General features: G+C 38.5%; 1 protein-coding gene across 2 annotated transcripts; it reads left to right on the top strand.

Moving 5' to 3' along the window:
- The first annotated feature begins 1,587 nt into the window (after positions 1–1,587).
- On the top strand, positions 1,588–26,440 carry LOC131255989 (protein DNA-DAMAGE INDUCIBLE 1). Of its 2 annotated transcripts, XM_058256959.1 has the most exons (16): positions 1,590–1,794; positions 1,911–1,943; positions 2,456–2,586; positions 3,609–3,717; positions 5,821–5,937; positions 12,063–12,128; positions 13,247–13,309; positions 13,383–13,427; positions 16,843–16,904; positions 18,673–18,766; positions 21,389–21,481; positions 21,559–21,628; positions 21,847–21,911; positions 23,115–23,172; positions 24,231–24,256; positions 26,183–26,440. In XM_058256959.1, the coding sequence occupies exons 1-16, from the start codon at positions 1,729–1,731 to the stop codon at positions 26,309–26,311; spliced, it is 1,227 nt and encodes a 408-aa protein (XP_058112942.1). In that variant the 5' UTR covers positions 1,590–1,728; the 3' UTR covers positions 26,312–26,440. The 2 variants fall into 2 exon arrangements, with proteins under 2 accessions (XP_058112943.1, XP_058112942.1); XM_058256960.1 differs by lacking the exon at positions 24,231–24,256 and having other exon boundaries at positions 1,588–1,794.
- The last annotated feature ends 487 nt before the right edge of the window (positions 26,441–26,927 follow it).

The raw sequence follows: 26,927 nt of genomic DNA, 5'->3' as shown, positions 1-26,927 counted from the left end.
GCTCAAAAGGGATCACACCAAAGGAAACGGTGGTGATTGAATGCCCACTATTAAAAACTTACTAGGGCCACAAAAGTTATGGATCAACCCGACATTTGTGGTGGGGTCCACTTGAGATTTGAACATATTCATATTTTGGACCATGGACTAAATCGAGCTGCAAAAACTGATGAGTAACATAGATATAAAGCACATTTATCAAGGTGGCCCTACTGTTAATGAAACACCCACTAACGGAAGCGGATTGGCTGGTGTACCACACATCAGCTATATAGCTGGTGCAGATACGTGTCGTGCGAAGACGAGCGCCGACTCTCCTCGAGCTCCGAGTTGCACGGACGGTTCAAAGGAGATCAAAGTTACATGGCCCCCACAATGATGTATTTATTATATCTACACCGTCCATCTATTTTTAGGGATTATTATAAAGCATTAGACAAAAAATGAATTACATCTGAAGCTCAAATGGATCACACCAAAAATACATGGACGGAGAGAAACAACAAATTCTGATATGAAACTTCAATGAGCCCAAAAGGTTCCAATGGTAGACATTCAGTCCCTACTGTCTTTTGCCGTGTGGTTGATCTTTAGATCTGTCCTATTCTTCAGTTCAAGACTTAAGACGAGCTCTCCAAATATATCGTCGGTTTGGATATAACACATACCTTATGATGGGACCTACATAACTTGCTATGTCAATACACCGGGTACACCAGCCAATCCGCTTCCCCGCCAAAATGTTTTTCGGATAATACCTAATCCACTCAGAAATTCTGATTAAGTAGTAAAATGTATAACGAACAAAGTATTTAAACTCATTTAATTATCTGATTATGGGATTGATGGACATTCATTGGACGGCTAAGAATGAAAATATCCATCTGCCGTGTTTCCAAACACGGGCGTCCACGAATCAGAGGTTAGTTTGCTTAACCAATCTAACCGGTTTTATTTATTTAATATATGCCACGTGTAAAATTCTGAGTGCCAGCGTCTCATGCGCCTTACGTAGCCTGAGTATTATGGAAGCTGTTTGCATACGGAGTAAAATATGTGGGCCCTCCGTGATGTATTTGTCTGATCTACACCGTCCATCGGTCTTAACAGCTCATTGTAGAGCAGGATTCCAAAATTAAAGCATATCCAATGATAAAATAGACAATACAACAAGAAACAGTATGAATTGAACATCTACCGTTGAAAACATCCGAGGTGCCACAGAAGTTTATTTTTTTATCAACCTTACATTTGTGTTTTCCCTTCGTCCATGTCTGGGGTGACCTTACCAACGGGTTGGATGATAAATGAATATCACTGTGGGCCCTAGGAAGGTTTCAACGGTGGAAGTAATAATCCTCAATTTTTCCAGTGATATGGTCTACTTGAGGTGTTGGTATGCTTGCATTTTAATCGCAACCCCTAAAATTAGCTGAAAAAACGGATGGACGGCGTGGATAAGACACATACATCCACGGTGGGCCCCACGGAATTTACACAGTACGCTTTTCAGCGAGCAATCGGCTTCCGAGTGTCATGTAGCTCCTTTTTCTTGTGTCTTTGTTTTTTTCTTTGCCTTTTCAGCTCTCTTTCCTTCTCTCTCAAGTCAAGTCAACAAAATTGAAGAAATTACTGAGAGAGAAGCTTCATAAATCCCTTCCAAAAGCCCTAATTTTCAGAAATCCAATCTAATCGAAGAAGAAGAAGAAGAAGAGGGAGGGAGGGAGGATGAAGATCACAGTAATGACAGCCGACGAGCAATTCATCACCTTAGATGTCGATCGTGATGAATCGGTACGCTCTCCAATTCCCATCTACCACTATAAAAAACCCTAACTCTAACGGTCCTGATTATTCGATTTTTTTCTGATTTTCTTCTACTTATTGATGATATATGTTGTGTATAACAGGTTGAGAATGTAAAAGCGCTTCTCGAAGTGGAGGTTAGATTTCCTGAAAGATTTTACTTTTGTTAGTTTTTTCTATTTATTTGATAAATCTTGAGAATTGATATTTAGGCCCATCTTTTTTTTATACATACACCTTCTCTCTACTCTTGATAATGCAAATAGTACAGTTTTGTGTTGTTTCAATCACCAGAAGTAGATAAAAAGAGGGTCTTTCTGTCGAATTATGGGGGCATATGCTAATCCTCCACTTTTTTTTTTCTTTTGGTATACTTGTGTACATCTGGTAAACATGTGTCTCAATCTAAGGCGTCATGTGGCGGGGTGTAACCCGAATGCTGTGATGAATGGATAATCCCGGTCATCCGATCAAATTGTGGACTAGTTTAATATTTTGGGTTCTGCTCCATCCACAGCAGGGCCCACAGTTTGGACGGTTTGGATTGAGATGGTGTATGACTGCATGCGTATGGTCCACTACACTGCAAGAGTATCACATAATTCATTGGTTATTTTGCTGTTAATTGCTTGATTTTCCCTGCGCGCAGACTCGTGTATCCCTTCAGCAGCAGCAGTTGCTTTTCAATGGGAAGGAGATAAGGAACACTGAGCGTCTGAGTTCTCTTGGTGTTGGGGAAGGAGACTTGTTGATGATGAGTACGGTTTCACCCGCAACTCGGTATTGCACTTTCTCTTCCCCCTTTAAATCCAAAAATCTCTTTTTATATTTCAAACTATTTGGAACTCTACAACGAGTTAGTGATATAGAGGAAGAGATCTGAGAAGGGGAAAGAAAAGGATTCCATGAAATCATGCATCAGGGGTTTTAGAAAGAATGCAAATTCCAAGTTGTTATGAATTTTTTTTTTTTTTTCCATAGGTCCAATTTCCGTCCTTTTAAAGATTCTAACCATGTAAACTTCCATGGAAAAGAAAAATTAAAATAAAATTCAAGTGATATTTAGATGTATCCAAATGACCCATTAGTTCCCCAGGTGATTTTTGTGGAGTTGCATATTGAATCCTATTTGCACCCATGGACGCACTTTTTGTTCGTTTTCCATTGTAGTTATGTTCTTGTTACTCTTGTGCTGCTGTTTCTCTCATCCTACAGTTTATTTAAGATGTTATGCTAGTTATCATTGTATTTTGCCAGGCACAAGGTAGCTTTTCCTTCTTTAACATCTTCTTTAATAATTTTATACATTTATGCCTTTATGCCATTTTCATAGGCTAAACAACTAAGAAATGCTTCTTGATTCTGACAATTCTTGGCAACGTGGGGCTTACGTCTCTGTGTCTGTCTTCAGGAGAATGGACTTTGAGAGTTGATAGGTTCTGTTTTTGCTCTGGGCAAAAAGAAAGAATATCAACATTTGGGCCTCTCAAGGGAAAAAAGAAGAAGAAGAGAATATCAACTTTTGATGTTTTCTTCTCCATGAAACAATGGAAAAAGGTTTATGTGGAGCCTGTGAGAACTTGTTGGAACACACTCTGCAATTCATTCAGTTAATGCGATGAAAAACATAGCCTTGATAGCTTCTTGTCTTGGCATGCATAGTTCTGCTTTTTCATTTAATTTAGTTTTATTATACATCTTGCTTTTCATGGCTTATTCTTTTGAATTATTCTTCTGTCCATCTGAAGTGGCATTTTGGATTCATTTTTTATTGCTGATTCCTTTTAATCCATTTATTTCAGTGCTCCTACGAATGATTTGAGCTTTAACCCAGATGGCTCTGCTGTGAATCCCGAGGCCTTCCAGCAGCATCTTCGGCGTAATGGAGATATGATTGCACAACTACTTCAGGTAGGTTGGGTCATCCTTTTTTTTTTTTTAATTTTATTTTATTTTAAAAAAAAAATTAATTTTTTAATTTTATTGACTGTCTTATTTCTACTATCACAAAATACTTCTGTTTGGTTGAAGAACACACGCTGACCTTACTGCGTAATACGTTTGGATTCATCCATTTCTTTCTATTTCTCTAGGAGGGTTGCCAGTTTCCACAGGCCACTAGAAAAGACAATAAAATTTAGGTGGACTGATTGATAATCTAACCAAAAGTTTTTTTTTTTCCTTCATGGTAAATACTTTTACTAAGGTAAGGCAGGTTACAGTCCACAGTCAAAATTTGTCAGAACTTGCACATAATGAGTGGTCTTCTTTCCATTTGTAAAGGTTCCCATAAATTTTAGAGTCTATTATGCTTTCACAGAACTTGTATGAACTTCAATATGTCTGTTGGCCAATCTGAAGATTTACACAAGTAGTGGGTTGGCAGCTGGTTCAGGTTTAGCCCTCATTTTCTTTCAAAACTGATTCTGTACTTTTTTGTTCTCTAAAAAAGAGACAGAATCAGGTTGAAGGAAAACAAAAAAGATTAAAAAATGAAAAAGTTTGGGCAATTAAAACCAACAAATTGCGATCCCAGGCAATGTTCCATAGTCTCCTAGGTTTGGCTTATCTAATCCTAAAGGGGCAGCTTTCTATAGCTCAGTCTTCCACTTGTCTGTGTCATATTGTTCGGTTTCATGATGCTGGCTTCCAACCCTATGCAACCCTCCTTTATCTGGGCTGGGGACTGGCAATGAGAGTACAAAATTCCCTAGACACAATGTAATAGACTGTTACATAGGTTGATTACAATCAAGCCCTATCTAATAGTCTATTACATAGGCTACTAGTCTAGAAATGTTTCCAGCAAGATCCAGCAATCAGGGGATGGTTTCCGGTGAGATCTGGTGTCGTTGGGAGGTTCCTTGTGCACTTCCACAACGTTGAAAATTAGATCTGGAGGTGTTTCCGGCAAGTTTTGGCTGGTCTAGGCTGGTTTCTAGCTAGATATTGTGGGGCTGGAGTCTCCTCTGGTGCAGATCTAAGATCCCTTGTTTCCCGAGGAAATTGCCAGGGGAGATATCTCTTCTGGATGAGACAGAGATGCGTTAAGATTGCATCTGTAGGGCGGTGATGGGGGGTTTATCTCACGTTCACCATCTTACAGGGAGGAAGTAAAACGAAACCAAAAAAAGAAAAAAAGAAGAAAAACAAACTTGCATCGGCTTTCAAAACCAGAGCTCTCTACATAAAATGGGAAGGAGAAAGAAGAAAATATGGGAAAAAATGGATGGATGCCAAAATGTTGTGTCTACACCGTGGAACTTTACTAATGATTGAGAAACTTCAATTCTAGGAAATGGATTAAAGATGACTCCATACTAGTAAAGCTGGTACTAACTGAAGCACGCCAACAGAATGTTATTAGATTGATCAAGTAATTCCATAATGACTGTTTGAATGCAAATGATTGGACTTTCTCATGTCATAGGAAAGCCATGCAAAAGGCACATTGGGTTACAAACCAAGTACCATATTAGTTAGATATATGGTTTGGAATTATGTTCCCATCTTCTTCTTCTTCTTCTTCTTCTTCTTCATTTTTCTAGAGTTATGATCCTTGTAGGCGTGGTGACTGAAATGACTCTTAATGGTTGGCTTAGATGACTCTTCAACCTCTTGTTTTCATGTGTTTTTGTTTCCTTGATTTAGAAATTTTCATTTACCATTCTGAAAAATGTTAGCCCCTCTTTTTATGCAATTTAGTCGTTATGGATTCTTTTTTGTTATGTAATATGTCCTGTAATTACCACTGGTAACTAATTTTATCTCTTGGCAGCTTTTCTGCTTCTGCAAAAACCTGTTTTGTATATTTTTTTTTATTGCAATGTACCAAGAGGAAGTAAAATTTATAGAGGTGGATGCTTTGTGAGCAGTTATGATTAAGAACAACGGTTTTCTGTATCTCAAATGTTTCATTAAATCCAGCCTTTTGACTTGTAATATCTCATTCTTGGTATGCCATTACTTTATTTGGAATTCATATACCCTCATTAGTATTTGTTCAACTTGTAGAATGATCCTCCATTAGCACAAGCTATTCTTGGGGACAATATTGAGAACCTGCAGAACCTTTTAAGGGAGCGTCATCAGCAAAAAATGGAGTTACAACGACGACAAGAGGAAGAGCTTGTAAGTAGTTCACTACAGTGTTCACATGTTCTTCTAGCTTGGCTTTCTAGGAAAAAAGTGCTGGCTCTTCTATTTCCATTGCAAATATTGAAATTAATTGTTAGATTTTTTCTTTTTTTCTTTTTTTCACCAATGCTTCTAGTTGTACAGATGTTCCGCAGTTGAAAAATTGTCAAAAGTTTGATCAGATTTAGTTTTAAGTGGAACTGAGCGCTGCTTGTTGTGTGGCTTGACATGCTTCTTATATTCACTGCAAGGAATCAAAGCTGCAGAATCTGAGTTGACTCTGCTAGAGAATGACTGAGTTGCTTGCGTGAAATTCAGTTTCACTGAGAGGAGTGAAGCAAAACAGAATGGAAATTGAAACCGAAATGAAAAGAATTCAAATTGGAAATTTATGCATCAGATCTGAAGTAATTGTTTGTAGCAATCCTTCCTATAAACTACACACAATTGCAGAAGTTCAAAACAGTTAAATGGACTGTTGAATGAAGTTCAAACAGTCTTCTAGGGCATCACACTAGTAGAAAGGATGGAACCTAACACAGCTAGAAAACTGAGATGCAAGGTGGATCAAAGAAAAGAAGAGTGTTGATTGCAGGCAAACCCATCAATCCCTTAGTCTATACTAGAGATCATAAAACCACCATCTTCTTTTCTTCCAAAGGCAAAAGCACAAAAAACAACTTTTATTCACGAAGTAACATCATGCTTTCACATGTCTAATGTTAGCTCTTGCATGATACGAAAGAGATGCCCAAAAAGTAATGAAAGGATGAAAATGCTCACCCTAATGGAGGCTGGTTTTTCAGTCATTAAAATTTCATAAAAATGAAATCGAGCAATAGGATAACCAGTCCTATCAATCATATAAGCACAATGTCTACACGTGTGGCCAAGTGACATGTGATGAAGTGGGGCCCACCTTGAATCCCTTTTTGATTTCATGCGTGCAAATGGCCTGGTTGCACAAGAATTAGGGCATTGCACCACTATTTTGGAGAGCATCACACCTCGCCATCTATTTAGAGTGGTATTCAAGTTATGGAAGATGAAGGTAGATTCTTGTTGCATCTAAGAAGAGAAAATGGCTTTACAGCATTTCCAGTTCTGATAACCAAATTGGCATGCTTTGGTTTTTTCTGGAGTCTATGCTGGTTCTAATTGATATTTGGATGGCGGCACCTTGGGGATCCATCAGGACTCATAAGTTTGATGTGAGGTGTGATAGTGCAAGATACATGATGGTCCATCTGGCTAGAGAGAAATAAAAGGGTCCTCAGCAGCAAGGGGATTTTTAATCCCTTAGTTCTTTGGGCGAAGTGTAATGTAAAATTCTCCTCTTGGTTATAGTAAGATTATCTTCGATGGTGTTCTTTGGGTAACCCTGGGCCAGAAGGGTGTGGGAGGCAGTAATGTTTGTGTTCTCAGTGCCATTGGTCATATATTGACTCCAATTTCTCCAAGGCAACGCTTTTGTAAGCTGTTAAATTCACTGTGGACTTCGTTTATTCATGGCAATTTTTAAGGGGATTCTTCAAATGCCAATTCTTGGGTGATCCTTTATGTGGAAGCTTGCAGATTTAATCCAGGAAATGGCGGAACTCCGTGTGAATCAATCAGTCTCTTTTGAGTAAGTTCCTAGGGAAGCCAATGCCAAGGTGGATAGTCTTATCACTCTTGCTAAGGCCATAGCTGTTAGTGTGATCCTTTATCCTTCGAATCTTCAACAATAGAAGAAGCAATCACGGCTACTTTGTTTTTAATTTTTTGTTTGCTCGGGATCCTCTGTATTTATTTTTGCTCATTGCTTGGTTGGGGCGTTCTTTGACACTGCTAATTGCATCTTATTTGCTTTCTTTTTGCTTCTAATAAAATTCCTCATTAACCATAAAAACCCCACAATCTTGATGCAACCCGGTTATCAAGTCAATGAGATCTTTACACCTAAATCACAAAGAAATGGACAAGAGTAGACCCACAAGAATATTTAGAATGGAGAGGGAGTGAACTTATTGGTATTAAACTTCTTCTCTTACAATACTTGAAATACTTACACTTAGAAAAATATTGGAATGACTAACTCCTACACCAAGAAAAATATTGGAATGACTAACTCCAGTGTACGCAATATCGATACTATCGGCCGATATTATCGTTATCGCTGTCCAGCGAGACGAAACCCGCACGAAACCACTCGGAAGTTCCAAAAAAGAGAAAAAATGATTTTATCGTGCGATATATTGTAGGATATCGCCCCATTATGATCGATATCGTGGATATCATCGATACCATCACTCATCGTTGGATCTGTGGGGTTCGTAATTACCAAAAAATCATAAAAAAAATATTTTAAAAAAAAACAGAGGAAAAGTTGGAGGGAGGATTTTAGTACCTGTAGACTCAGATTGCATGATCGGAGGTTGAATTTGATGGGCCACTCCATCAACGGCGGTAATTACGATTTCCCTCTTTATTTTTTCTTTGAATCCAACGGAGACTTCGCATCAAAACGAAGATTTCGGCAAAGGGATTTCTGCAACCGAGATTTCGACGAGAAATCGCGCGTATTGAAGACAAGATTTGAGATTTTTAGGGTTCGGAATCTCCGGAACCCTCTTCCCTCTTTCGAAATGCGGCTTCCTCCGCTGAAATCCCTTTAGAAATCCGATTGCGTACTGAGTTACTCGTACGCTTTGATGTACTGATGAAACTCCGTGGGGCCCACTGTTAATGTATGTGGTTTATCCACGCCGTCCAACTGTTTTTACAGATCATTTAAGGGGTTGATCCCAAATTTTAAGCATATCCAAGCTGAAGTGGACCACACCATATGAAACAGTGGGAATAATGATTTCAACCGTTGAAAGCTTTCCAGGCCCCACGGTGATGTTTATTTGTCATCCAACCTGTTCATTAGATCACATTAGGATGAAGGGAAAACATAAATATAAGCTTGATCCCAAACTTCAGTGGCCCTCAGGAATTTTTCAATGGTATATATTCAATTGACACTGTTACCCATGGTGCGGTCCATTTGAGCTTTAAATGTGCTTCAATTTTGGGATCAAGCCCAAAAACTATCTATTAAAATGGATTGAAGGAGTCGATAAAATATATAAATCACAGTGGGTCCCACGGTTTTTACTAAGTGCATAAAATAAAACGCACCCGTAAATGCAGTCGGTGGATTGGTGCTACATGAGAAACTAACTTATTGGGTGTTACGCTTGATACAGGGACCACGTCGATGAGATGTTGTAGATCCACTCTGTTCATTCGTTTTTATAGCCCATTTTATGATGTTATCCAAAAAATCAAACACACTAAAATATCAGGTGGACCGCACCACATCAAACAGTGATTAATAACACTTACCATTAAATGATATGCATCTGCTTAATTTTTCTGGTGTGGCCCACCCAAAATTTATATCTGCTTAATTTTTGGAATAATATTCTTAAATTATATGAAAAAATAAATGGACGGCCTGGATAAAATATATATACAGCAAGGTGGACCCCACGAGACGGGCTGATGTACCACACAGGTTGTGTTGTAAGAAGACGAGCGCTGACGCTCCGAGTTATACAAATGGTTCAAATGAGATCAAAGTTACATGGGCACATAATGATGTATTATTATATCCACTCCGTTCATCTATTTGGCGAGATCATTTTAGATCATGACCCTAAAAATAAGTCATATCCAAAGCTTAAGAGGACCACACCACAAATAGCTGCGGGAACAATGATTCTCACCATTAAAATGTTTGTAGGACCCACCATAACATTTATTGTCCATTCAATCTGTTCATGAGGTCACACATACCTGGATGAAGAGGAAAAAAAAATATCATATTGATCCAAATCTTTTGTGACCCCAAAATGGTTTCAATGGTAGACGTTCAATCCTCCACTACATTTTGCAGTGTGGTCCACTTGATAATTGGATCTGACTTATTTTTCAGCTCAAGTGTTACGACTAGCTTGCCAAATGGACAGCCAGTTTGGATATAAAATATACCTCATGATGGGACCCACAAAACTTGTTGACATCAACACACCAAGGTGATGTGTGGTACACAAGCCGATCCACTTATGCGGATTTCCTGGAAAGCCTTTGGCAGGAAATTCGCATTGGAAACCTAGGTGGGCCCACCATAATGTTTGTAAGAAATCTACCCCGTCCATCCTTTTTGTGAGCTCATTTTAGGACTTGGGACCAAAAGTGAGCAAGTTCCAGGACTCGAGTGGGCCGCACTAAAGGAAAAGGTGGGTAGGGAAATTCCTACCATTAAAACCTCCCTGGGTCGACGGTGATGTTTAAATGCCATCCATACCGTTTATAATGTCATTCCTACTGAGATGAACTGAGAAGACAAATATTACCTAATTTAAAACTTCTGTGGCCCCACGAATATTTCAATTGTTTACGTTCAATCTTCACATTTTTAGCACACTTGAGTATTTGATCGGCTCATTTTTGGTACCATGTCCTAAAATGAGCTCACAAAACAAATGGGTAGGATGGATTTCTCACAAACATCACGGTGGGCCCTATCTAAGTTTCTAGCGCATGAAACGGTATAGGCCACAACGTCCCTATCATTTATATGTATATTTATCCATTTTTATTTCTTTTGTTTTTCAATAAATTGGTTGTGTTTTCATACATGTCTTCCATACATTTATAAATGTCATGCATTCAATTTAAATATAGTTGCATTAGTTCAATTAAACATCACATAACTTAGGACCTTATACAAAGAAAATTTATTATGTGCACCTTTTTTTTTGAGATGTTATGATTTAAAAGTGTGTATTAAGGTCCTTTTTAACAATCCATGAAGTTTCATTGAAAAATTCAACCATTTTCTCAATGTTTCCCCATGTTTCCCAAAAAGTGCGATACATTATGCGATACAAACGATATATCCAGTGCGATAACCGATACGTATCTGTATCCCAAGGGTGCGATACATAGCGCGATACCGATATTTCGAACACTGACTAACTCCACCACCTCCCCTTTTATAGACCCTAAATGGATCTTTAATGAAAATCCCCCCAACTAAGAGATTGATTTAAATCAATCATAATTTATTTCTAACCAATCTAATCTACGTAGGATGGTAAGAGCCTAATAAATAGTAAAAGCAAACATAGAAAGTAATCTTAATTATATCTCTAAATGAACCCCCATATCTTCAATCACATGAATCACATCCCTTTATCTTCAATCACATCAGTAAATTGCAATCACATCAGTAAATTGCAATCCTTCTTTTTGTCCTCCCAAATCTATAAATAAACAGTCCAAAAATTAGCACAGTTGGGCCCTACAATGGGATATTGGTCTGTCTTGCTGTGGTACAGTGGGTCTAGATGGGCCTAAGGGGGTGACCATAGGGCATGCTTTGATTTTGAGGGTGTGGCTTGCCTTATGAGTGGCTGCCCGATTTCTTCACCAAGTGATCTTGAATGTGGGGCCCACAAGATAGGATACAACCGGCTGTAGATTATCGGTTTTCAAAAAAGAAGAAGAATATGGTATTGCACTTTCCTAATTTAACTAAAACTCCAATTCCTTGCTTGCTAACCAAGTTTTATACTATAGAGGAAACTAACCAAAAAAAGCAAAAAAAACAAAACCCATTTATGTGTATGGATGAACAGTCTCTGCATCTGACCAATGCAGATGTATGAACAATGAGCGCATGTGAACAGTACACACACAAACAATGCACTCATGTGGGGTCATAATCGAATCTCATCTCCTGTGGGGCCCACCAATCTGATCTCATTGCAATTGGGGGCCACCAATCTGATCATAGGTGATAGCTTGTGATTCAGGACCTCAATGAATTAATTCGTCACCATACTGCTCGTTGATCTAGCTGAACTGAATTTGTTATAGCAGTTTTGGTTCTTAGGCTAGTTTCACTCTGAAACTGAATTTGTTATAGCAGTTTTGGTTCTTAGGCTAGTTTCCCTCTGAAACTGAATTTGATAACTTGATTTACTGTTTCTTAAGATTATTGACAGAAGTAATATGTTCTAGGCTGGAATATCTGTTACACAAGCGATCAATTCATTAATGGTTTTCTTTTTTCTGGTTCGCAGGCACTCATGTATGCAGATCCTTTTGATGTTGAATCACAGAGAAAAATTGAAGCTGCTATTCGGCAGGTCAGTACTTTTTTTTGTTATCTTTACTGGTTGCGTAACCTATTAAACTTGTTAGTATCATTACTCATGCCTGTACATGGATACTTGGTTTATGGTTGTTTCTCTCTTCTGGGTTCCATTATGTGGGATGCTGGAAATATGGACTCAATGCAATTAATAGTGAATCTAGCCAGAATTGGTGAATCAATTTGCAGCTTGTAGTAGGTGGTGCGAGTTTAGGAATATGATTTGTATTTTTCTTTTTTCTTGTTCGGGAGGTGGTTTCTATCATTTGGTGTTTCGATGGTTGAATTTGGCTATCTAGAAATTGAACATTTCATGATAATTGACACTCTTTAGATGTTTTCATAGTATTCTAACTCAATGATGTTTTTCTTGTAGAACTTCATTTTTATGTATTGTTGCATTGCTTTTTTAATTTATTAAAGGTCCTTTGCCAATAGTGTATACATTTGGAGAAATTTCTATCCTTTTTTAAGTAGTAGTAATTTGTAGTCTCAGGCAATGCTATTTAGGCCTGATGGGTTACTCCTGCTCTTCACCCTTGATAAGGACATCGTATCTGTCTCGCATACATTCATGGGCTTGGGCATGTCCATGTGCACACCCACATGTTTCTCTTCTCCCCTTTGCCATTTGTTGAAGTCTACAATTTGGTTGATACAGTTCACGTTATATATTGGCATTTGTCTATCAATGATCCTTATTCATCGGAAGATTGCTATTCTCTCTTCCAGTGTTGCTAGGACATGAGTTGCGTACTTTGTCTACTCGATTGATGGGTCTTTGCTTTTGGGTGAGCTTATACCAGCCTGATATATATTTTCATGTTTCTGCTCCAAAGTTACCGCTGAATTTTGGAAAGGAAGAAGTTTAAGTGTCAAAACCTTCTGCCAAGAATCTGAAGAAGTTTCTGATTGTATGTTCTAAGCCATGTAATAGTCTTCTGCATGTCGATATTGAGAAGGGACATCGGGTCACTAGAAAACATTACTCCTTTCCCTTTTTCTGTTGAGAAGTATCTTGGCATTATCAAAGTATTGTATCATATCTTCTTAAGAAAGTTGTGGTCTTGTTTTCACTACTTTGATTCTTGTTACCATTCCTGTGGATTGCAGAAAGGAATTGATGAGAACTGGGCTGCTGCACTAGAGCACAATCCTGAAGCTTTTGCACGGGTGGTATGAGCCATCTCCTACTGGTTGTGTGATCTCTAGTTTTTCCATGTCCAGGCTTAATTCTGTGTTTTTTCAGGTCATGTTATATGTGGATATGGAAGTCAATGGAGTACCTTTGAAGGTCAAGGCACTATATCTTATTTATCTTTCCTTGGTCTAGGCACAATTGATCTCACTATCGTTTCCCTTTCTGTTTAAATTCTTTGCATGACAAGTAAGATTTGTAATGGTTTCTGTATGCCTTCTTTTTTTTTTTTTTTTTCTGGTGATAATGTGTGAGAGCAATTTGGCTGAGCACACTTGAAGAACTGTATTGTACAACACAAGAATTCTACGATTTGGGCATGAGTGTTGGGTGTTAACCAACATGCTGTTCGGCTCTTATAATATTTGAGTTTATCTTTTTTATTAGTTATTTATTGTTTATGTTATTATAATGATGTGCTTTTCTACTCTGTATGCTATTTTGCACTAATCCTAATATGATACACACACATGAATTTTTAATGTTATTTCAAGGATAATAAGCAGATGGACAACATATTTATGGGTTGGGTTATGGAGGAAGGTGTGTCTGACATCTTGCATCTGTTTTTGACACCAACACACGTCTAACTATATTGTTTTACCTTCTTCTTTTTCTTTTTTGGCATTGGCATGTTTATGTATAAGTTAGCTATGATTGTTATGGATCGGTTGGTTCAATCAAATATAGAAGTATTGACAAAATTTATGGACATCATCATCATCTAAGCCTTATCCCAACTAATTTGGGTTGGCTACATGAATCTGAAAAAAAGTGTATACCATTTATGGGTCCAGTAGCAGTCAGGTGCTCAGACTAGTCACGTCTTCTCCTAGGGTTGTGATTGTTGGTAGGACATCCTTGGGATGCTTGACTGGAACATCAATAGTGCTATGTCGGTCTTTTTCCTCCTGCTACCCTGTAGTGCGTCTCCTTTGGCTCCATCTTCTGCTGGGGCTCGCTTATTGTTTTCTGCGCTAATAGTTTGGTTGAGTTGTCAAACCTGTTATAAATCACTTTATGCTGGGGCTCGTTTGAGTTGTCAAACCACTAAAAGACTCTTTCCCGCTAATGTTTCGCCTCGCCTCCAACCAAGAAGAAGCAGTGGCTGATGTTTTTTCCTCCAAAAACAACAAGCCAGTTTGGAACCTGAGGTGCAGAAGAAATCTGGAGGATTGGGAGATCCCTGAGCTCGTGAATCTGTTGGAATGCATATACAAAGTCACTTCTAATCAGGAAATGGAAGATAGAATCATCTGGAAGCTGCATAAATCATCCTCCTTCACTGTCAAATCCTTCTACAATCAGCCCCATCCTTCCTCGAATCTCTTACCTGATCAATATCCTGCTCATGTCTGGTATTACTCAGCCCCTCTGAAGATTGTAGCTTTCAGTTGGTTGGCAGCGAAAAACAAAATCCTCACGGTTGATAACTTGTCGAAGAAAGGGATGGTGCTCCCCAATATCTGCCTTTGCTGTATAAAATCCTCGGAATCGGTTGATCATTTACTGATCCATTGCTCATTCATATCTATCATTTGGGTGGAGTTTCTTTCTCGCTTCCAAATTTGTTGGTGTTTTCCAGGTTTTGTCGACCTTCTCCTTGAAGCCTGGCACGGCATCAAGATTGGGAAGAAGAAGACCAGGATTTGGAGAATGGCTTTCCTCGCCAATTGGTGGGCTGTCTGGGTTGAACGCAACGACAAATGTTTTAGGAACTGCTCTAGTCCAGCAGAGGCTGTAGCTTCTAAAGCTAAACGTTTCGTGATTGAATGGGCCGCGAATATTTCTGCTTTAAAGGATGAAGATCTCTTATTCCTAGGAGCTTAATGCCTTCGCCATCTCAGCGATCAGTTTCTCTCCTTTTTTTCCTGTTGCTGTTTTCGTTTTTTTTCCCTCTTTTTCTCTCTTTGTTTGGTTGTTTGTTTTGTTTTGCGTTTTCCTCTTAATATACATCAGTTATCTTTCAAAAATAAAATAAAATCACTTTATGCATTTTGAGTGACTATACACTGATGACTTCTCTCACATAAAGAAGGATTTTGCAATAATCTGTATGCGTCTTATGTTTTATATTATCATTTATCGTTAGTCTTTTATTTTCTTTCTTCTTTTTTTGGGTGCTTCAGATTAATAAAATCCACTTTATGTTGGTAAATAAGGGGGATGGAAGTTTAGACTGCAAAAATACTTGAAATCTTTGCTCCAACATTTACTCTTCCACTACTATGGCTCAATATGATCGTTTAAATGGTTCTTTCCAATTGTTAGCATCTTTAAAGTCTTCACAGGATTTTTCCCTCTTATTACCCCAATACTACAAAGGGAAGCTTCAAAGATGAGCACGAGCCCCTAAGATTTGTTGCATGCAGAAGCAGCATCAAAATTTTGCTTTCAGCTGATGCTACTAGATTTTTCTTGCCAACATCTCCTGTTTGTGCATTGACATATGCCCATGATAGCTGGGTGGGGAATATGTTTTGTTAATGATTGTGGGTTGTACCACTGTACAGCCCACATATTTCCATTTTATTATATTTTCCATTATTAGAGGTTAGGTACATAGTAGGTATGCTTGCTTTTGTTATTAAAGGGTATAGGCGGTGTTTTTGCTTTTGTTACTTAAAAAGATGTATTCATCATTATTCATTAAGTTTAATATAAAAAGGAGGGGTGGGAACGTTTGGTGTATTCCAAACCCTAACCCTTCTCTTTTTCTTCTTCTCTTCTCTCTTTCTTTGACTCTCTTCTCTCTTCTTCTTCTTGTCAATTAAGCTTACAGGTTAAAAAGTCATTGTGATCCATAGTTGCATTTTTTATTTTTTTTTGGTGGCCTCAGCATGCTTCTTATCTATTAGTTGCTTAATGTGGTTGTCTTGCCATACCCGCTCCAGTGGAGAAGTTTGAGAATTATGGCATCCCTAATCCCTATTGTCAACCCACTGGGTCTGACATCTTTGCAAAATGTGAACTTCAAGTCATGCATCATGTATAGCTTAGGAGACTACTTTTGGCTACTTTTAAGCATTACATCATAATGCAGAGTTATGATAAACATTCAAATAATGTCCTTTGCTGCTACTTTAAGCTAAATTATTGAAACCGTGGGAAGAAATTCCTCTTTTAGTAATTAAATTGTATGTTGGTGATGTGTGGCTTACTCCAATATCAATGAATATCACTCTGAAAACATACTCTTCTGTAACTGAACTCCTGAAAGTTTGGCTTGTGTTGAACAATAGTGGGCTGATACTTCTGATTATCTACCGGATATTTATTTCAGTTCTTTCTATTAAGTTGGTTTACTTCATTTGTTTAATTCCAGTTAATAGTCTTAAAAGAGCACATCTTATGCCCTTTATTTATTGTTCCTTTTTTGATAGTTTTCTATTTCTTGTCTGCACTGAGATTCTAATTTGTTTGGTTGTAAAGAATTGGATTTTCCTTGTTCTTTAGCACAGGGTATAAGAATCTGTCTTTTCACTGCTATTATCTGTTTTCACTGTTTTAGGCATTCGTGGATAGTGGAGCACAGTCTACAATAATATCTAAAAGTTGCGCTGAGCGTTGTGGGTATGCCATCTTATGTTCCTTATTTTACATGGTTGACTAGTAATTGTCATGTCTAAAGTTGCTGTGTGATATATCAGATAGGATATTAAAGCAACTCAAAGAAAGTATAACTAGATATGCAACTGGAAGGAACACGCAACTAGATTGATCATATGCTTCATATAGAAGGCTGTTTCAGTTACTTCCAGCCACTACAAGATTCCTGTAAATTTGTCTTGCATTTTGCTGGCACTATCGATGTTCACCCTAGCAACTTAAATCCTGTATTAAATATCTCAATGTTCTGTAAATGCAGATGTATTGAGAGCTCTTTTATGGAGAAACTATTTTATGAAATTTCCGTTGTTGTATAGGGTATGGAATCTGTTACAGAAAGATCTGCTTGCCAGTCAAGAATTTAGATCTACACTCTTGCTTTGCAATTTTGAGTTTTGCAAATCCTGAAAAAAAAAGAAGAATATAAATATATATATATATATATATATATATATATATATATATATATATATATATATATATATATATATATATATAAAAGACAATCAAAAAACACAATGAATGCCATGTTTTAGACATACAAAGCACTCTCTGTTACTTAATGGAGGCTATTTTGACACTAATTGTTGGGAGCTAAAGATTTTGTTTCATTTATGGCTGAACTTTGGAGATTAGCAAGCATCATTAAATGAGATGTTTAGTTTGATTAGTGTCTTGGACGCTTCTTTTTGTCATATTTCTTGAGCAGCCAGTGATGTAGCAGATACTCTTGCTAGGAAAGGTGGTTTTGGGTTGTCTCTTTATATTAGCGATCTCTACGCTTCTTTCCTGTTCTTTCTTATCAACAAAAGTTGCTGTCTCTTAAAAAGTCACCATGATAATAAGAGTAGACAAATTTTATATCTGATAGACTGCAATGGAAGCTGGGCCTTGGATGTGATGTGCACAAGTAGAGCTTTGTGACCATTACCAATAGATCAGAGAACTGTGGGGTTATTTGAGTAGAAACTGAAACCTTTCTCCACAAGCATGCAATTGGTTTTCATCCTCAATAAAGGGATCAAATTCACCTGATCCTTCTGTCAAAGATAGAAATCAAGCTGCTTGAGAGAGGAACGCTGGGTGCATTCAGTATTAGAAGAGAACTTTCATGACCTTGTCATGTTGGCTTTACTGTGTTAGTTGCAATTTTGAGGAACTTCAATCAATGTTCCCATGTGGAATTTTGTAGATGAAACCCGTTGATCAAGACTCCTGTAACTCCTATCATGCGTTTTGTGAGATGGAAGGTAGGCTAGCATTGATGCATTGAAAATGGAAGCTTTTATTATTTCAAGTCTTCTACTACATAGATATCACTGTGTTCTTATCCATGTTGATGTGATGTCAAGCACACGGAATTTCCACCTTGAGAAAAGTGTCCAACATGCAAGCAATGTGCAAAGGCATTGAGATATTGATGGACCTCTTGATAGAATCGGTTGATCATTCTGCAACACTTTTAAAGTATTGTTCTGGTTCACTGGTTGTGCAATGTTTTCTAGAAAAATGAGTAAATTTGAACAGATGATGCAATATCTTCATCATTTGGATTTTCTTCAATCAGTTTATTACCACTATAGTTCCTTTAATTTCAGAATTGATGGGGGTGAACATTTGCCATTAACCATATATGCATGTTGGAGGTTCACCTATCCACAACCAAGTCTTACTGGTTTCTTTAGGCACAGCTGTTCACTGATCCTGGGTTTACTCGGCAATGTTTTTCTAGGTTATTGAGACTCTTAGATCAACGTTATAAGGGGATTGCTCATGGAGTTGGTCAAACAGAGATACTGGGGCGAATCCATGTTGCACCAATTAAGGTTATTTGTTTACCAGACTTCTACTAAAGCAATATGTATAGCAGATTTATCATTCTTGTTGTACTCCTGTACCTGTATTGCATAATCTGCATGCTATGGAACATTAACTTTAATGGATAATGAAACTCATGCATCTATTCTTTTCTGATAATCATGCATGTTTACCTGTATCTTCCTTCTAATAATTCATTCAAGTGGTACACATTCAGACATATGTCAATAGTGCAAGATTTGCAGAATACTGAGATTTCTACAAGTATTACTTCAAAAATGTATGCTGACATTAAATTGAAAACATCTAGATATCATTTATTTATAGGAATTAGAACTATTGGACATCATTCGATCTGTTCTCTCATTTATTTGCAGGACTTAAAACTATCTTAAACGTCATTTGGTGTCCAGGAAATCTACAAGAACTTGTAATTCATTAATATTTCATTGCTATTCTGTTTCATACCATCAAAATGGTGTTGAGAGGTTTTGAATTAGAATCTTTAACAAGTGTTTTAAAACCTTCCAAGGACCCCATGCCAGTACATTATTAGCCATTTTAAGGTACTGTATTGGGTTCACAGTTGTTGGTGTAGTAGTTTATTTTCCATGGAAAGATGGTCCCCTAATTACCCTCATCATTTAAACTGTCATCATGGATTAGCAGGTTCATGTAACTTAGGAAATTGATTGTTATTATTATTATTACACCACCACCACCACCACCACCACCACCACCACCACCACCACCACTACCACTACCACTACTACTACTTTCCGCGGCTGCCAGACACCTCACACAGATAAAACCTATAAAAACTGCTAGAGATCTTCCCAACTTGACATTACCTCCTGCAGAAACTCCCTGGAATTGCTGATGATGCAGTCCTTGGTTAATGATGCAGCCCTCGGTTAATGATCACACAAATTCTTCTGTTGATTTGCTCAGTCAATGACTCCTTGCCCTAAAAAAAAATCTGCTATTCCTCTCCTTCCACACAAGCCAAAGCACCCTAAAGAATGACATCATCGACAAGTTCTCCTAGTGCCCTTTAAAGAGACTGCCCAACCACTCCAACAGTGAAGTCTTCAATAGAATTGTTGACCATCCACAAGACCCCGAAACGAGAGAGGATAGATGCCCACGCCATTCTCACAGCCAATCAGTGAAAGAAGAGGGGTCACAGATTCATCCTTTTACACATGCACGTACTGAGGAAGGACAAGTGCTTCTTTAGGTTGTCTAGAGTAAGAATTTTATTAGCCGTAGCCAGCCAAACAGAGGCCTCTACTCTCTGGGGGCAGGAGCTTTCCATGCATTAGCGCATGGAGGTACTGCACTCTCACACTTGATAAGTTCCTTAAGAACGAGCTGGTTGAAACGTCTCCACTTGCAACCATTTCCAAACCTTCCTATTTTCAACCAAGCTTTCGATGACCACATTACCCAACTTTAGCAAGTTAGTGAAGACTGAAGAGCATATATTTCTCTCCAAAAGATTCATTCATAGCCTAATTTTCCATGCCGCACCACCCCCATGATCTCATAACAATCCTCCATCATTTCTTTTTTAACTATAGCAAGCTTAATCCTCCATTGTTTCTTTTTTATCTATAGCAAGCTCGTAGAGGTTCAGAAAAGTGCATTTGAAGGCTTCATCTTCCATCCAAGCAACCCTCCAAAAACAGTCATTTTTTCCAACTATAAATCGAATGCCTCTACTGAAAACCTTTTCAACTCTGCTCCACAGTTTCCCACTTGGGCTTCTGTTGGTAAGATCTAAGCATGCTTCATATTAGTTGTATAGATCGCCTCAAAATCCTTTCTATATACCTTCATTAAAAAGAGCTACCTTAGCATGGTCCTTAGGGTGTTTTGCTTTGCACCTCAAGATTTAGGCAGTGTGATGCAGGACAATTAACCACTTGCTCTAAAAGCTCGAACTGTTAGAGTATGACGAATTAATCCCTTTATCTCATAGCCCAAGCCCCACATCTCATGGGTTAGGATCTCGGCCGAACCCCCCTCGTGGGGCCCCAAATCACATGGGTACCGCCTCACATGGACCGCCCACCCCGTGTGTGTCCCCACATCCCACAAGCTAGCCCACTCGAGCCCGGTGTGAAATGTGCATTAATCACCTCCGGTGAGGAGTCTCGAACATGAGACCTCCCCTGTGGGCCCCGCCCACCCTGAGTGTGCCCCCACATCCCACAAGCGACCCCACTCGAGCCCGGTGTGAAAATGCCCCTGCATTGTAGTGAGGTGTTTCTCTAGCATTTTTCAAACCACGTTCCTTTGCAATTGGCTCCTATTTGTGGCAATCTATTATTACAATTTCTTTTCATTATTTGGAGGTGAAAGTGTTCATTTCAAATCCTTCCCTCCCCCTTTTCACATTGCATTACTTGGTAGAACTGTCTCATTGGAAATGAAAGAACAATATTTTTATTATGCAAATGATTGGAGTTTACTGGTTCCACAATATTTTTGTACGTGCAGCCAAAAATTTTGAACACAGATTGCTTTGTTTTGTTTTACTTGGATATTCTTTTGTCGGTGCATGCTACAGCCTTACATATTTCAAGGTTAACCTTTATCTCTTAGTGCTGTTTTATATGTGGCAGATTGGTAACGTATTTTACCCTTGCTCCTTCATGGTATTGGATTCTCCCAATATGGAGTTCCTTTTTGGGCTAGACATGCTCCGGAAGCATCAGGTAACCTGGTTAACAGATCTGATTTCTTGTTTATTATCAGAATGGATATGTCTTTCTAATGATGTAAGTTTGTGCAGTGCATAATAGATTTGAAGGACAATGTCTTAAGAGTAGGGGGAGGAGAGGTTTCAGTGCCATTTTTGCAAGGTTTACATATGTTTCCCTGCTCTATTGTTGGTTATTGCATATCTTGTATGCTAGAAACTAACCAATAGTAATCATGAACTACCTGATGGTTTCTGCTTTGTAATGTGTCATTGTGCTCTTTACTTTCCTTTAGGGTGTGCAATGCTTCTTACATAGTTTCACCATTTATGCAACACCTTTTTTTGAGGAGTCTACTGAGAGTGATTACCATTTTTCAGAGAAGGACATTCCATCACATTTTCTTGATGAAGAAAGATACTCTAGAGGCGCAGGATCAACACCAGTAAGTAAACAGAAACCATTTGTTTTGATTATGACAATAGTTTCTATACAATCTTGTGCATCATTTAGTAAGTTTAGTTGTGCTCTTACAAATATATATATTTTTTTTGTCTCAACTATATGTTTCTGATAAGTTTCCCATCTTAATTTACTCTTGTGTGCTAATTTTGTTAGCCATAATGTAGCTTTCTAGTTCTCTTAAAAATGTTTTTAGAAAAACAGGAAATGGAAAGTGCCTTCTAACTAGGACATTTTTTGTAACATGGAATGCTCTGATGGCTTTTTTATTTTATTTAATTATTGAGAAAGTTCTCTAGCAATTGAGGTATATTATATATCTTCCCTGATGTTTAGGTATGCATCCACATCAAAATCTGTCCTGTTATTATTTTTGTCAAAATCAGAGCTAAGAATCTGTATCAGTCTCGAAATTACAGCTTGGACCTGCACAGTGCTAAATTGCTGTAATCTTTGAAGGGGCACACTCCAATTGTCCTGGTGCCACCATAGGCTACAGTGGTACGGGGCAGCTATGGGACCCACGTGATGTGTTTATGAAATCCAAATTGTCCATCAGATGCATCAGAGAATATTACCCCCAGATTCTGAAAATCAGGGTGACACTTGGGTGGGAACACCCACTCTTGATTTTCATGGAGGGCCCACCATGTTGTGTACATGGAATCTAGGCTGTTCTGACGCTTCATCTGGCCTGGATGAAGGGTCAGATCAAACTCAGGCTGTTTTCAATTTAGGTGGGCCCTGTGAAAATCAACAGTGGGTGTCCTGTCTCACATTTTTTCTGTGTTGGAGTGAACCTGACCTGAGTGTCGTATCAGGCCTATTTTTGGCAATTTGCGTAATATGATGTGACATGTTTGATGGACAGCTTGGATGGCTTGAATACATCACGTGGGTCCCACACATGCCCGTTACTGCTGGAGCATGTAGCCAAGCTACATTGTTAAATTACTATTTGTTGGCAAATTTAGTTTGGCTCTTTTTAATCATGCAAACTGCCTCATGTTGGCCAGCTATGATACTAATATATTCCAGGCTATCAAATTTTTTGGGTCACTATATCTGATGATGGCTTTTAGCATGATTCTGTCTTTAATCTTATTGGTTGGTTGTCTGTGATTTGTTTTTTTTTTTTTTTTTTAACTTTTCTTTCTTTTTTGAAGATTTGCCTGTGATTTTTCAGGGGTCATCAGGAACAAAAGAGAAGAAAGAAAATTTGCCTGCAGCAGCTGGCAGTTCTGGTTAGCTTCAAAATTTTCTCAAACTTGGCATGCTTTTTGTGCTATTTTTGAAACATTTTCAACTCGAATGAGTTCCTTGCCTTCTTTCCTAGGACCTCATCTTTGTTTCCTTTTAGTGATTTAATTTCAAGAAAAAGTTTTAAAACTTGGTTTTGGAGTGCAACTTTTCCTTGTACTGAACCCGCAATGTGACTGGCCCGATAAAAGACGAGTTTCCCTGGACGAAATGAAAAAAAAGAAAGAAAGAAAGAAATACCTATACGACTCGGTCCATATTGGTCTTGCAATGCAGGGGCATTTTTACACCGGGCTCAAGTGGGGTAGCCCGTGGGATGCAGGGACACACTCAGGGTGGGTGGCCCATGTGATTTGGGGTCCACGAAGGGGGTTCAGCTGAGGTCCTAACCCATGCGATGTGGGGCCTGGGCTATGAGATAAAGGGATTAATTCGTCATACTCTAACAGTTCGAGCTTTTAGAGCAAAGTGGTTAATTGTCCTGCATCATCCTGACTCATCCAAACTTGTTTTGCTTGTCTCAATTCATGATGAGTCAGACTGAGTCGGAACCAAGTCACCCGATTTTAACACATAGGTGGTCTGACTCGGACTGGCTCCTGATAAACAACCACTTTCTCTAAAAGCTTGAACCATAAGAATATGGTGTATCAATGTATATAGACTTTAACTCCACCCCTGCACAGGAACATGCTGGGCAAGGGTGGAGGAGACGCACAAAACTCACACCATAAACGGTCCCCGTGGAAGAATATATTACCGAGGCATATTTGCTGCTCCCGGGATTCGAACACAAGACCTGCTCAGATACTATGTCAAACAACCACTTGATCTAAAAACTTGAGCCGTTGGAGGATGGTGTATAACTGTATATCAAGGGACTTTAACAGCTCCCACCAAAACCAATATGGCTTGGGTGACACTGAGTTGTGTCAAATGATACTTAAAACTGTGATCTCAAGGTGCATCATTCTATTTTATTCTTCTAATAATGTTCCATCGTGATTGACTACTGGCCATGGTTCTTTTTTCATGCTTGCAGGAACCACTCACGGTGGTCCAGCACAGGTAAAAATTAATGACTCTTAGAAGTAGTTTCAGTTCTAATAATTTCATTGTAGAAAATTCAGTTACTTCATGGCATTATTATGGGGTTATCCATTGAGTGCACTGTGTACATGCGCTCCTTACCGTGAGCTCCCACAAAAATTGGGCACGTTAAACATAATCCATGATCCTGACAATTCATCTGCTGGATACTACTCTGGACCATCCACAATGGGAAAATCTCACCTTCAGGATGATCTTAACCATCTGGTTAATGACCTATGAATATTTGGCAATTGTCAATATTAAATAGAAGACGTCCACTACTCGGATGGGTGGGATTGTCCACCTGGTGATTTGTGGACAGTGGTCCACCCACTGGACCCGCCCCATGAATACTTGAATGAGTAAGTTGATTTTTAAGCATTATGATCGATCTGCACCTGTTTTCATACTCAACCTGTCTATAAGATTAGTGAAGGAAAACACATCCCCATGCTTGGCGGGTGCTCTATGAGATCATATTTTGATGAAAAATGTTTGTCCATACACACCATTTGCATGGATTTGTGTGTGTTCTCAGCTGTCCACAAGGCCAATTACTTCAGTGATGAGTGCATTAATGTGTCTCCGTGATTATCATAAATGCAAACTGGTCCATACAATCAATCCATGCTGGCAGTCATCCTATTTTCACGCTCTGCCTCTGTTCAGTTTCATGTGCGTTAGACATCATAGCCAAATGAAGGTTTGAAGCCAATAGCAGAATGGGTTGAGTTCTTTTATGTGGGCAATGCGGTGATCCATTACCTCTAAGTGGCATATGTACACCTCAATCCAAACTATCAAAATAGTGGGGCCCATTGGAGATGGGATGTAGACTCATATCAGATTTTGTTTGGATGATCCTCGCCTCTTGGGTGGACTCTGTGCATTGCATTTGTTCCATTGGTTAATGTTCATTTCTACTGTCCATTTGATAGTTGGGAATTGGGCAGTTAGGATTATCCGTTGAGAGTGACTTGTTAGTTCCATCCATCTAAAGTGGATTCCTGATTCTCCCAGTTTATATTACAGTCCATGTGTGCCATTTGTGCAGTGGCTGTATGCATGCATATGAATTTTCATACTATACATGATATGTTCCTTTTTTTCTTTTTTTTTTCGTTTTTTGTAGTTTTATTGTAATGAACTGCCCTAAGGGCATGTTTGTTTTTCTCCGTTACCTTTGAAAGGAAAACAATATCCACAAAATCCTTCTTTGATGCCATTTGTGAAAAAAAAAAAGAAAAAGGTGTGGAAATCATTTTCCATTTCAAATGTGGAATTCAGTGTCACTGACGTAACTTGATTTTGAACTGCTGGAAGGAAAATGTAGAAATATAGATTAAAGAGAGAAAATGAAGAGAAAGTTGGGAGAAGAGAGGAAAAAGAGTTAAGAGCTGGACATCCTCACTCTTCTCCTTTGTATTAATAATAAAAAACCAAAAAGTACAAAAATACCCTGACTAATAATGTTCATATTCCAAACAAGTCCTAATCTAATGTAAACACTAAATGTAAAAGTGAATGAAGCTAGGTGGGCCATCCATTAGTTGGGCTGTACAGCTGTATGGCCCACATCCTCATGCGTTAAACAGAAATGAAGCACTGTTTGACTGTTTGCCTTTTCACATAGATTTCCTTATTGAATGCACACTATTCCATTCCTGTGGATTCCATGTCTGCTTTCCAAATCCATAAAATGATTTAAACAAAAACAAGCACTCTGTAAATGGTTTCCAGACTTCGAATTTAGCTGTTGCTGCAATAAATCTGTGAATCAAGTTCCAATTGGCATTGTGCAAGGGTAAGGAAAAAAAACACAGAAGAAAGGGACAATTGTACATATATAGAGTTGAAATCACTAGATTCTTTTGCATATGACGTGTGTTTTTCCTTATGCAGGGACCGGACTTCGAAGCCAAAGTTGCAAAGCTTATTGAGCTTGGGTTTGGACGGGAACAAGTGATCCAAGCCCTTAATTTCTTCAATGGTAATGAAGAGCAGGCTGCTGGTTTTTTGTTTGGAGGTTGATGTTGTGCAACTTATTGAACATTCTGTGGTTATTCATTGTGGAAACCGGGCCTCCCATGATAATTTCAACTGTCCATTACACCAATTCAACAGTCAGGTCCAATAAGAACAGAACAGTTATTTTTTTGACGTGTGATTTTGTTGTCATCCACATATCGGTACTGTGATTTAAACAATGGCTGCTGCTGTTGTTTTAGCAGTCTCCGGGGGTGCCTGGAATTTGCCCTTTATTTCAGTGTTTGCTGCCTCTGCTAACTCCAAAGTCAATTAATTCACACACTAGTTGTAGAGGAGAAAATTGTGCAGTTAATTGCATGTGGGGTCCACTGCAGTGTTTGTGTGAAATCTTCGATGCTTGCCTATTTGTTTTGTGGTGTGGCCCATGTGATGATTGTTGGATCAGCCTGGTTTTTGAGGAATCTCATTTTTCATGATCGGGTGATGGATAATCGATGTGGACGCGAGTGGGATTCACTCATTTGTTGTACAGGTGGCTTGCATCCGGATGGGATGCATAGTGGTTCCACATACTGAGATGGTTTGATGATCAGAACCCTCCATTTACTGGATGATATGCTGTGTTGGCCACCTTAAGAAAGTTGCAAAGTTGGGACTT

This window comes from Magnolia sinica, chromosome 9 (genome assembly GCF_029962835.1).
Source record: "Magnolia sinica isolate HGM2019 chromosome 9, MsV1, whole genome shotgun sequence".
Taxonomy (NCBI): domain Eukaryota; kingdom Viridiplantae; phylum Streptophyta; class Magnoliopsida; order Magnoliales; family Magnoliaceae; genus Magnolia; species Magnolia sinica.
Note: the sequence above shows the minus strand (reverse complement) of the source record. Positions and strands in the feature narration are given on the sequence as shown.

Bases quoted from the DNA above. Each gene is read 5' to 3' on its own strand.
- LOC131255989 (XM_058256959.1), top strand. From the start codon at position 1,729: ATGAAGATCACAGTAATGACAGCCGACGAGCAATTCATCACCTTAGAT. The intron at 1,795-1,910 runs GTACGCTCTCCA...TGTGTATAACAG, and splicing joins ATGTCGATCGTGATGAATCG to GTTGAGAATGTAAAAGCGCT. The intron at 1,944-2,455 runs GTTAGATTTCCT...CCCTGCGCGCAG, and splicing joins AAGCGCTTCTCGAAGTGGAG to ACTCGTGTATCCCTTCAGCA.